Here is a 13,519-nt window from a genome sequence, read left to right as displayed (position 1 = left end):
TCACACAAAATTATATATAGCAATTAAAATACTATGTTTAAGATAAAAATAACATTTTATGGTACTTCTCTAATGTAAATTTCTGTTATTCAACCTCAACTTACTTCCTTTCTGAGCTCCCACTGTTCTGTTATTCAACAGATGTGTCAAGCAAATAATTAAAAAGTCCTTTTGCATGATACATTTTGAGGTCTATTTTTACCTTTTGTAGATGGGTAGCCTGCACTGCATTTTAATAGTACATGGCAAGGATGATATCATAATTAGGAACTAATATTAACATATTTGGAAACATAAAACTGAATTTGAATCACTTAAAGAATACGTATTTGTTCTAGATTTCATTTTAGTTATTTAACTGCTATCTGTGCAGTATTTTCTCTACCAACACTGAATGTTAATATTCTAAAATGAATAAAGCTGTCATCTTTGCTAAGCAACTAATAAGGGAAAAGCAAGTTCCTGGAAGAATGTTAAAAGATCCTAAAAGTGAATGGTTTAACAAGGAATGTGAATGGTTACTGACAAGTAATAGTAGATGTGTGAAACTTGCCATATTGTTTATGATTCACTGTACTGATACAACTGGTTACACCTTTTCTAAAAGTAACTAATTAATTCCCTGTTAATTGCCTATGAGTGTTTAGACCAAGTATTTAAAATCTTGCTTATCTTTTTATTTTTGGTACTTTAATGATCTAAATTAAAATTGGTGCAACCAATTCCATTCAGAAGATCAATTACTTGATAGAACTAAAATACCAAAATGTCTAACAATATCCAAATGTTACCATTTGCACTTTTTATATATGCACCTGGATAACTGTATGTCTGGGAAATAGAGGTGAAAACTCCAGGTCCATTGTATTATGCTTGCAGGATTCTCCCCAGAAGGAGTTCATTCCAAGTTGTAGCCACAACAGTACAGTATTACAAACCTAAGAATACTGGTATCAAATATTGTCACTGCAAAGGGAAATTGTTTCCACTGTCAAACATCCTTTTACAAAACAGAATGACATATTTTTACATGCAGAAAAATGGAAGGGTCAGTGTAGATTTGCTTACCTGTGGTTGACCTGATAGTGGAGGTGATGTTGGAAGATGCCATCGCAGGTATACATTCATCATCTTGGGAATAGCCTGCCTGAATGGCACGCAAGTAACTGTGGCTTCTTGTTCGGAAACATCCAGGGAGGTCAAGGGCATCCATTGCCTGAGCTTCAACTTCACTAAACACTGATTCACACACCGATTCAAATTGCCCATTAACCTCTGCTTCACTCATCTGAATAAACAACAACAATGCATTTGATTTTTGACTTGCTTTTTTGTGATCATCACGGCCTCAACATCTCAAATGGACACCTGTACATTGATGAAGAACTGTTTTAGCAAATAGTTAAAATGTAGTAATCCCTTCTGATCACATTCACATTTTTTTAATTTACATCAGCTGTTTATATGTATATAGTAAGTACATCACACATGCCATACGATTCATCTTACATTTAATATCTTCTGGCATATTCAGAGGATTTTAAATACTTGATTAAATGGTAACCAACAAGACCAGTCTGCGTTGACATAAATCCATGTTCTGCCAGGGTAGGAGAACAGAAATCATGTTTATTAGTATTAGCCCTTAAAAGGTGAGGGTGAATTGCCTGGGTTCCTCACGTATCAGCAAAGTTATTACTCCTGTGGATATTTAGCCTGTGGGGCAGGTTGCTATCTTCCTCTCACTATAAGGAAGTATCTTATACTTGAAGATGTGTAAGTTCAGAGGAGGTGACGCTTCTGAAAGGTATGAGAAATATTGCATCTAGACTTGTGTCCAGTGAAGCATGTGAAAGAATAATCATTGTCTGAAACAGAGTGAAAAGTGGTCAGATGGGAAAGTAGTGCTTGGTCCACCTTTGGCCAAGAAGGCCCTAAGCCAGACGCATTCCCTGGTTAACTGGGTTAGCCATTCAACAACTGTGGAAAAAAAGAGATGCAACCAGTACTGCTGCCTTTTCTTCAGCAGCATTAAGTCTGGTGCTTCTGTCACCGGTAGCACTGAGGAACCCTGCCCATCAGTGCACCTGGATGTGCTCACCTGCACCACCTCCCAGCCTGGCCCCGTGGGGGATTTCAGCACCAGCCTCCACCTCCTGCAGGGCTTGGGCAGGAGCCAGCGCCTTCCTGCTGACCCTGCCCTGCAGACTGGGCATGATGCAAAACTGCACATTTTCAGGCAGCTTTCATGACAAGCAGGGTCTAGGCAGTCTGGCCAGGCTCAGGGAACCTCTCAGTAGGGAACTGTGTGTTGCAGTTTTGAGGATGAGTTCATAAACTCTACCCTGACAATTTTTAACAGGTTCTCTGAAGTCAGCCCTAACTACCTGTAAATGTGTCTGAATAATTCAAAATTATGTTTATCCAAAAATCAGTCAGGAAGTTAACACTGGACAGACAAATGCATGACCTCCTGGTAATATTTTTTTTTTTAAGGGAGTGCTATAATCAGTATAAATACCAAGTTAAATTAATAGTGTCACTGAACACCACATCCAGTTGATATTACTTTTTCTATACGGCTGCTAAGTGCATTTTTCATTATTAGTGTTCCTAGTACATCATTCATTATGGAAACAGAATGAGTGTAAATGTTTCAAATGTTTCAGGATTTTGATTAAGTAAATGAAAATTTCGTATGGAACTTCTGATGATAATGAAGAACTGATATTTTAATTTCATGTAAGACATTTTGGCTACTAAATCTCTTTTGAAAGGAATTACATTACCCTTCACAAAATTTGCTTCTAATTAAGTTAAGCAGACTAACGTAATTCCAAAAATTAAAAAAAAAAATCTTACTCTGAAATATTTTGCATACAGGAAATTTATGGTAATGTAGTCCATAAACACTTTAAGTCCTAACAACTTATTTCAAACTAAGGTCATTGACAATAGAAAAATAAAAGTTTAAAAATTTAAATTAAGAATATAAACCATGACAGCCATAATCTTTCTTGACTCTGCCCTTGCTTAAGAGTAAAAAAAGGAAGGATCTCAGAAAGAAAAGATGTTAAAATAGTACAAATCATACAAACCGCTATTGTGTAGACAGGACAAGAAGGTGATGGTGTAATGAGAAATGAACAGGAAATAGCAAAGGTTCAGAACTTATTTTAATACATTTACTTTGTGTAGCATCTCTTAAATGCATTTATTACTCGTCTGGAAACAGCTGGACTGTGAGGTAGGATGTATGCGGTTGACACAAAATTACATAGGTTGGTGAAGACTGAAAAAGAAAATAAGGAACTGTATCCAGCAGGTTTAGTTATCTGGCCAACTGAGCAATCTACCTGCAAGTTAAATCTATTGTGCACATCCTTCCAGGTAAAGCACAGTAGATTAAAAAATCTGAACCACTGGTGAAACCAGTTAATCATTATGGTCAGCTCGGTGAACATCCCCATGCACAGCCATGGTCAGGGCAGCAGAAGATGTTAGAATAGTTCTATATTATAGCATTGTTAGGAGACAGCCAACAGCACTTGCTTTGGATGCAGGATCTAATCCTTGTGACACTCTCTCAAAACCCGAGTACAACAAAAACAGAAAATAACCAAACCAGGGTAATGAAAACCAAGGCATGAAAATGAAGGGGACAGGTTTCACAAGGGAGCTATGAAAAATAATGAAAGGTTTGGAAAATGGCTGGCTGTCTAATTCTGATGTGTGCTATACAAGATTATACTTAGATTTATTCCACATAAATTAAGGAATTTGACTGAAGGGCATTAGTCAGGCAACGTCCCAGCGCTCTGCAGTCAGAGGAGACTGACAAGCATTTCCAGAGGGCTCTCAGCCCACTTGGGATGTGCATTGTCCTGGAAAAAAACTTTCACTCCATTAACTACAGAAGAAGCTTTAGTTGTTGCCTCAGTTAAAAGCCTCAAGTTAGATGAGTTGAATCCAGGCCTGAATAGCCATGCAATACAAATTGAATTTGAATGAATAAAAAAAATGCTTAAAAAATATTTTGTTTTAATATAACCATTGCGCATAATGAGCTACTATTCCCTTAGGTGCATCACTAAATGGTCAAAGGAAAATAAAGTAACACATGTCTGAGAAGAGGGCAGGGCCCACCTGTCATGAAGCAACAGAGGGAAGAAATGTCAGGAGCAATACACATTAGAAACATTGGAAATTTTACAGCAAATCCTCTGATAAACAGAACATGCACATACTTCATCAGGCTGCTTGCACTTCAGGCCTGATTCATATCTGACTTCAACATGAATTACTACTAACAAACTAACACAAAACCAGCAGAGTGGAAAAATGTCCTGACTTTTTAGAAGTCCACATGCATAGAATAATTGATGGGACTTATTCTTTCACCCAAGAACAGTGAAGGATTGAGTTTAGATGTGAATCACTGGTCCTTTGGAGCATAATTATTTCAATCTCTATCTTAATTTGGCAATCCACTTTTACTGAAATTAGAGTAGATATTTTCAGAGGATGGGTATTGTAGGAGTGTGCCCCTTATAGTCAGTCTGAATCTTCTTAACATTTAAATATTTAATACGAACTGAAAATGAAAATACCAGTATTTATATTTTTAATGAAAAATAAATGGAAAATATGTATGATAGTGTCCCTTTGCTTCTAGCATTCAGTATTTTTCTTCAAATTTTGAACAAGGGTTGTGTTCCTTAGAACTAAATTACTTTGACAATTCACATCCTCAATTTGATATTAATTAGAAAACAAACACACAACAAACCTCTCCACTAGTAATAACTCTTGTATCTGTGATTAACCTATAAGAAAAGTTATAACAAGAATTTCCCACCTGACTAACACAGCTGGCCTGACTGAGCGTGCTCACTGCTCTCATATAGCTCTGATTCCTTGAGCGAAACTTTGGGGAATTGTAGTTTGCAGAGGGATCCAGGTTGTGACCCCCAGGCACGTCACTTGCAGTTTGAAGGTAGCTCTGACTACAAAGGAAAGAGGAAGAAAAAAGGAAAGGGTGTAAAACTCCAGATGGAATCAATTAGGACACTGAAGACAGCAGTTTGCATGAGACTCACAAATCCATTCCCCAGGGTCAAAATCTCCCTCTCTATAAAGCATCATAGATCTGTTGCAGTCAAACAACCTCAGCACGAGCAGACAACCTGTCTGTAGGTCAGCTACCTAGATGGTATGAAATGTTAAGTCTTTGCTGTATTTAAACATCATCAATCCTCCTGGCTATTAATGTTGAACTTTACTAAAAGAGAACGTTTAGGTCAACAGGATCAAGAACCAGAGCTAGCGCATAAACCAAAGTAGCTAAAAATTTTTCAATCTGTTACTTGTCATGCTCTTCATCAAGGTCTTAAGCATCAAGAGACTTTTTATCTTCAAAGGATTGATATATTTTTACAAAAGATCAAAATATCCCATGTTTAACTAAAAAAAAAAAAAAAGATTAATAAGGTACTCAGAGCAACTACACAAAGCTCTAGAAATGCTTTTCTTACAACACACCTCCCAGTTTGGAGGACTGGGACCCTACCACCACACCAAGCTTCTTTCAGTATGCTTTCAGGTATGTTAGCCTCCATGTTTTATAGCAAATACATTGTTTATCTACCATTCCAGGAAAATAAAAGAAGCCTAAGAGAAGAACTTTGCTTTGAATACAAAATTTAAAAATAAAAAAGTTGTGAGCGAGGTTTACCGGAATTCTAAGAACCTCTGAAAATCAAATTTTAAGAGCCACGTGACACTCATTTCTAAACAGCAGCGCACAATTTAAATAATGTTTCAGAAAACGTTTGGTTTCATGTGGTAAACAGGCATTTTTAATCTTTATTCCTTAAAGGTAGTTTTAACAAAAACACAATTTCCAGGAACAATAGGTTTGTGCCAGTTGAACATCTGTCAGTATGGGTAACACAGCTACTTGACGCTGAGCTGGCAGAATTACTCGGTGAACCCATGGCTGTGATATGTGCCTGTGTTGTCAGGAATTTCTCTGTGGAAGGGGAACCTTCCTCTCTGGAAGGACCAGACCACTCAGTGAATGAGAAAGCCACAGTTCAACTCCTGGTGCCCAATGAGCCACAAACCAGGACCTTGTTTTTTAGACAATACTCATCAAACATGGAGTGTGGCCATCGGCTGGTGCTTGAGGAAAGACTCAGCCTTCCTCACTAAGTGGATACAACCTGAGGTTCAGCTGGGAGCAATCCCTGAGGACAATTCAGGGAGAAATCTCAGACTCTTTATCATGGCTCTGACTACAGTAGAAAATAGTGTTGTGCTCCACCTGTGTGTGGTCATGTCCGTAGATGTCAGACGTGTGATGAGCCAGGGTCCCTCACAAGAGCAGATGGGATTTATAGACCAACCACCTTCCCTCCCAAACTTATTTATAGCTGGGACATCTATTATCGAGCACTTCCATGTGCTCTCCCTGGTTTGGCCATCTCAAGGTCAATGTAGTCACAGCCTTGCCTCCTCAGTAGCCCATGGCTGGGCTGTCTGCTTCTCTAAAATGGCTGATTTCTTCTTCTCCAGAAAAAAAGGACAGGATTTGTTTTCACTTTGGTGCAAAGCAGACCTTTTTTTTTTTTTTTTTATTCTAAGTAAATTTCCCTGGAGGACAAACTTGTTTTTTTTTCTTCCTGTCTTTACTCAGTGCTTTCTACAGAATATCTCTGTAACCTCAAGACAGGGGTAAACTATATAGAAACTAGGCTATAACTGCTAAAACCAACATGAGAATGTATGAGGCTGATGCAGGCATGTGATCAGAGGTCAATAAAGTTATTACAGCCTGAGTGATTTGCAGATGAAGATAGCTGCGTGATAGTGGGTCTAATTTCGTTTCAGATGATTAAAATGAGAACTGCAGCAGCATATTTTTGTTCCCACAGGTATGAAGATAAGGTGAAGAGGTGTAGAGCCTCCCCATCTATATTTAGTTGCTGTAACTAAACCTCCTTTCCTCTATAGCAAGCAGGCTGATGACTCTCACCTGCTTTGTGTGATTCTGTGATTCTTTGCATATGCTTTACTAAATCTGTCAGGTATTGTTAATTTAGTGTTTCTCAAAACAGCTAGATGAATCCCCCCTGGACCTTTTGCTTGTCATCAGGTGGTAAGATCTGGAATTCTGAGTTCAGAAGCAGTTTTTGAAAGAGATATTCGAGGTTTTCTCATTAAAACATGGGCCACATTAAGAAAATATAGCAACAATATAATGAAATAATAAATTATTTTATAAAATACTTAAAAATGAATTAATTTAAACAGCCTCCTAATAACTGTCTCCTTTACTAAGTAATGCTAAACAACTAGTATTTCATAGAATTTGGGTTGGAATGGACCTTTAAAGGTCATTTAGTTCAGCCTCCCCTGCAATGAGCAGGGACAAATGAGAATTTCATTATCTTTGTGAGGTATTGCTATCACTAAATACAATCAACAATTTCTGCAGCTATACCTTATTAGGGAAAGAAGTCTAGTATTCCATGGTACTGCTAAGCAGCTGAGTTTTGATGGATGAGTTCGGACATTACCTGAGAGTTAAATAATTTTTCATTTATGATAAGAGAGCAATTCATGGGACTGTAGCAAAATAAAAGAAATGTTACCTATATTAGTCCGTAAAAGCAATTTCACATCCGCTTGATGAACACTTTGGAATTTTCCTGATAAAGATTAATTTTCATTTCTAAGATATACACTCAAATTTATCTTCTGGAATAAATGTCTCAAAGCATGGTAAAAATTATGATCTCGCAATAAATATGATCCGGAACCAAAATGGCATAGACCCAAAAGTTACATAAGGAAGTTGCCCTCAAATGTCATTATCTGTTTCTCAACGAACTTTCATGCTTGTCAGCAATGCTACAAAGCACACACCATACATGACATGGGTAAATGTTGGCTTATCAATGACATCTACCCCATCTATAAGGAACAAAATTCTTGACGTTAATTTCCAAAACATCACAGCTCTATCACTTCGCTAAAATAAAATAATTTTCTTCTATACAGCGTAGTAGATGATCTTATATCTCAGCTGATCACTGAAGAGGGGCAAGACAAGCATGAGCACATGAGATCATTTGACAGTTCACCTCCAGGAACACACACAAATACACATATTAACAGCAAAGAAGTGACTCTAAAGCTCGGTACTATGAAAAAGGAGGAAGAGGATGAGACTAATAGGAGAAATTAAACTGCTATGTCAGTCTTCTTCCCATATGCTTTTCCAAATAAACAAGGTCCTAGGAATGGATTTCCTTTTAAAAGCTTGTTTTGTCCTCAAGGGTTGCTTTTCCCCTTCCATTAGCTAGGACCAGTCCAGGGCAGTTAGAAGAGGTCTTAAATTTAATGAGAAGTATCCTACCTATAAGCAAGGCTCAATGCCTAGAGAAACTTCTAGGAATAAGGCAGTGCCATGTAACAACTTTGAAGCTCTTGAGAACCTCTGCTCTAAAAGCAAAGCTTTAGAACTCCCAACAAAGACACCTAAATTTGCAACAGCACTTTCAGAGCTCAACAGATTGCCTGTGAGTATTCAAAGAGGACAAAATATTGTATTATAACCACATAAAGTGAACTAGAGTATGACATGCTTCTCTGCGACAGTATATCTGATAGCATACCTCATCGTATATCTGGGATAGTACATCAACATGATAAAGAGTGAATGGGAAAGAGGTAGCATATTCCAACACCAAAACATAAAGAATAAGGGAAGAGGCAGCTGCCCCAAAAAAAGAGTTCCCGTTTAGAAGTTTCTAGAAGCCCTGCATCACAGCTTCCCTTTTGTTACATACCTCTACTCTGCAAGGACTCAGGCCTTTGTATACAAACCTCATATGCTCTGTTGCTCCCATATGAAAGCTGCCCCTGCCTCCAGCCCCACAAGTCACATTTACCAAAACCCACAAGTATAGCTGTCCTTCATTCCTGACCAAGCCAGATCCTAATCTGTCTCACTCCCTACAGTCCCCTTAATACCCAGCTCACAGTTGTCCTGCTCAAGATCTTCAAAAACACCATCTCAGAAGCCAGAATTGGGCCACTTATCCTACTCTGTCTATTGCAGATTTCAGAAGTACCCATAACAGCTCTGTCTGTCAGCAGAGTCCAGCTCACCCCTGCTACAGCCACCTACTCCCTCACTGGGGACCTTGGCTTCCACAAAAGCACAAGCTCTTCTCCTTCCTCTACAAACTAACAGTTCTTGCCCACACCTCAGCAAGAATGAAATTTAAGAGCAGAATGAGGGGAAATAACTGCTGGAAAATACCTACTACTTTAGTCCTACAAGCAACAAGATATGCCAAAAAAAAAAGGTAAACCAAAAAGGATGGCATTTTTACACTTTTTACTCCAGAAAACAAATTTCATTCATGTTTTGCCATGTCTTGTAGCCATCCTTAACAGGATTCAGTACAGGAAAAAGGCAGGAAAAAGCTTACTTATATTGTAATCAAAATGCATTAGATGATGTTTGTCGAGAGACTTCAGGAGAGGAAAGACCACATCTATGTCTCCATATCTTTTCCCCACTTATGCCATTGCAACAGAAGACTTGTAAAACTAGAGAGCTACTTAGAACACGTTTTAATGAAAGGAACAATCAGGTAACCTAATCCAATAGCTGGAATCAAACACTAACTAATGATAAGGGAAGGACTCTTATTTTCTCATCTTTAGCCATCTATTATTCAGCCATCTACTTCTTCCTCTCTTAACTGTGTATTTTTAAAATGAGCAAGATGCTTACTTTGAAGGCAGTAAATAACTAAATTTGGGGATTTTCCTGCATTCTATGGTTTTATATAATTTTTGCGAAGTTTATATAACCATGGATTGTGTCTGAAGCAGCCCAATGACTCCAGCAGAGGTATTAGGGGGATTAGAGGTGTTCCAGCTGTGGTCTGTACCGTGGCACCTCACACCACTCGAAGTCTGTCACTTTGTGCAGCATTCAGCCCAGGCTTTGTTGTCACTGAGTTCAGATGCTGGTGAGCACGCAGGATTGTTTGTTGCATGTCTCCTGAAGCCTCTTATTGCTGCATGATGAGTATTACTGTAAGCTAGAATTAAAACATGCAGTACTGTACTGTGACTTATAGAAACATTGCATGTTCTGTAGAAGACAAATCCTTTTGTCATTTGGTGAAAAGGTATGTGTCATAGTTTAAAAAAACCATGGTTTCACTTTTAGGGCAACCTGAAATGCCAGATTTAGAGGCTGACATGGTTCTACAGCTTACAACTTGATCTAGTTGAAGATGTCCCTGCTCATTTCAGAGGTATTGAAATAGATGAATTTTAAAGGTCTTTTCCAACCCTAACTATTCTATGATTCTATAATTCATAGTCAAAATGAAAAAGAAACCCCCTAAATTCTCTCTGCTTTTTTTACTGTCTGTATTTTATTTTCTAAAAGGTGACTGGTAACATGTACTTTGTCATAAACATAATACTTTTGCTTAAAAGAGAATGAACATGATGCCAACAATGCAGCAAATGTCATACACTTGCCAAGGTCATTCCTTGATCTACTCACATTGAAAATAGCAATCACTCCCCAGAGCACCTATTTTCTGTCAAATGTTCAGCCACCAGTGCACCCTGGGTCAAGAAGGCAACAAAAGTGAATCAAAGTCTTCTCAGGCCCCTAAAAGTTGCAGTAAGAAAGTTACCTTCTGACTCTGAATGGGTCTATCAGGTTTATTAAGGGAGCATCAGATATAAAGAAAGACAATTTTCCATCAAATTAATTTTTGGAATTGCAATATTCTAAAATGGTACCTTTTTATTTGCATGATCATGCCTGCATTTGTCCAAAAATCTGGGAATGAATGGGAACATTAAAGAAAGTACAATCACCTCTGTTTAAATCAGTACATGCAATTCAGAAGTATCATTCTGTGACAAGAAGATAGAATTTGTAAAAGAATTCATCTTAGACACCTAAAGGGGAGGTGCATTAAGATTACCAAGGTAGCATAAGTTATCAAAAACTATTTTATTGAGAGATTTGCATTTCAATGGATATTCTTTTCTCTATCTGGATCTATCTTAACAATGTCTTTGTAGGCACACGAAATAACTCATCGACCGGAATCTAATGATTAAGCTTAGCTGGCAGTGCCATTGTACAGCAGCTGCGAGTCACACTGTGTCTCTGAGGATCCCTGCTGAAGTCAATAGAGCTCTGCAAAGGTGCACAGACGTGCCCGCCCGCAGCCCGCTCGAGAAGTCAGAGTATAGACATTAAGTCTGATTCCTCCTTTGGAATAGCACAGTTAGTTCAGTTCTTCCTCCTCTGGAATAGCACAGTTAGTCCACTTCTTTAAAAAAAACCTGAAAGTACACATAAATTGGGTGAATTTATCTGTAGTGAAGAATTTATTTTCTAATCTTTGCCAGACTGGATCTTCTCTTTGATGAGTGATAGATATGAGAATTTGGGCCAAATTAATTTTTTAAGATTCCTATATATTCCACCACTGACCCATAGCCTTTTTTAAAAAAAGGTGCCTGAAAAGTATAGAACATCTGATTTATGGGAATATGCTATGGAAAAGGTGGAGATTGCTGTTTCTGTCCTTATGAAATGCCTACTAATCACTGGTAGGAAAGAACCTTTTTTTTGTCAGTAACTATTTAGGGATTTTGTACAACATGAACCAGAAGAGAATGAGAGGAAATAATCTGGAACAGTTAAACAGTCTGGTGGTTTGATCACTCCTTGCAAAGGTACAGAGGATATAGGCTCAATCAAGCCTGTGCTCCAAATCATGCAGAATGTGCTTGTAATAAAAGAAGTCTGACGTGGGAAATCTAAACTCGGAGCTATTGTTTGTAAGAGGTGACAGATGTGCACATATGGCTAATCCTAAAAGTCTTGTCCCAGTATCCTATTTTGAGCTTGCCCTGGAGAGCAGACAGTGAACTGGTCAGCAACAACAAAACTCGGGCAGATGTGATGGCAAAAACTGAAGAGGTATTTAAAGCATGATGCAGAAGTTCAGTAAATAGATCTGAGGATCTAAGCAGAATGCCAATATTGGATGTATGTTCCCAAATGCCTTTATGGAATTGAAGTATTCATAATTTTCTATGGGAAGCTCTTTAACTTTTTTTTTCCCTTTTATTTGCTTTTGGTGCATATACACATATACATGCAAAAAAATGATAATTAGGCAGAACAAGTATAGACTACAAACCATCGAGACTCAGTAAAACATCTGAGCATGAGCTTAACTTAAACATATATGTAAATATATTAAAGCAAACAGGTCTTACACAAACAAGTGACCTTTTCATACTGAAGTTGAAGACATTAATGAGACCACATAATTTCTGAAGAAAAAATAGACTAGAATTGAGAGAAGTGACAATATATACATTATTTCTTCTTTTTAACCAAAAGCACCTTAATTTTAAAATCCTGCCTGTAAAAGAGAAGTGATTTGTTTCTGCACACGTACCTTATAGTCTCAGTTTTTATTAAAAACTAAACAAATGAGAAAAGCAGCTCTTGTTCAAATGCCAAGGAAAACTAACATTCCTGTTGCAAGCAGGAATGAACAGGCACCAGAAACTAGAAACATAGTTTCTCTTGGATCTCAGTATTTGTGCTTGTAAGACTGGACTGAATCTTACTGTAGTTTCACTGCAATCCACACATAATTGCATCTTTCTGACAAAAGCCTGGTTTATTCCTGAGAAGACTCCACACTTTGTTCAGAGCTTTAGGATCCCCTTTCCATCCCTAATCCAGGGTAATGCACTTCAGCCCTACAACATAAAGCTGGTATTCGCTACATTGAGGCAGGAGATCTGGGCTCAATTGCTCCTTGGGTTTCATACTGTGCTACTTCTAAGAGAACATGGTGCCTAACACTGCTTAACAGCACTTCCTATTATTCTGCAAAAGAAGAAAGGATGGGGACTGTCTTCTGACCCCATCAAAGATACTTCTTAGGTAGCCAGATGACTGGCTGCCCTTCATCAGCATTCCCTCTTAACCCTGTGGACTAATCTAACCCAGATCTTACTGACTGCAGCAGAGGACACTATTGCTGTGCCAGTGGCGCACTGATAGCATTATTGGTTGATAAGGCTTTGCAATTAGCCCTCAAACTCTCCTAAGTAAATCTTCAATTTAATCCCTCAGAGACTCTGAGTAGATGCTACTACACTATAGGACCTCAGAAAGCTACTAATGAAGTGTGTAATGAGGCTTTTTAGACTCAGAAGATCGAGGAAAAACCAAAGACAAATAAAAAGCATTTAAAAGATGAGGGCTACTTTTCTAGTGATTTTTTTTTTTTTCCTCATCTCCTCTACTGAAAAGGTTTCTCAGGAAAGGCTTCAAAACCATTCCTAATTTGAAATGCAGAAGAAGAGTTAATGGTAAATTGAAGTCTGCCCTAAAAAATTTAAAAAGGGCTTGCATCAGTGGTGGGCAGCAATC

General features: G+C 38.0%; 1 protein-coding gene across 1 annotated transcript in view; it reads right to left on the bottom strand.

The window, feature by feature from the left end:
* Window positions 1–13,519, bottom strand: part of DLGAP2 (DLG associated protein 2) — a gene marked incomplete at its 3' end in the record, with an annotated part of 379,588 nt that overhangs the window by 45,854 nt on the left and 320,215 nt on the right. Inside the window, exons 6-7 of the mRNA XM_080342897.1 lie at window positions 4,859–5,006; window positions 1,069–1,288 (exon numbers count right to left, since the gene is read on the bottom strand). Coding sequence (XP_080199023.1) covers window positions 1,069–1,288; window positions 4,859–5,006 — 368 coding nt within the window. The remainder of the gene's footprint in view (window positions 1–1,068; window positions 1,289–4,858; window positions 5,007–13,519) is intronic.

This window comes from Nesoenas mayeri (genome assembly GCF_963082525.1).
Source record: "Nesoenas mayeri genome assembly, chromosome: 3".
NCBI classification, from domain to species: Eukaryota; Metazoa; Chordata; class Aves; order Columbiformes; family Columbidae; genus Nesoenas; species Nesoenas mayeri.
Note: the sequence above shows the minus strand (reverse complement) of the source record. Positions and strands in the feature narration are given on the sequence as shown.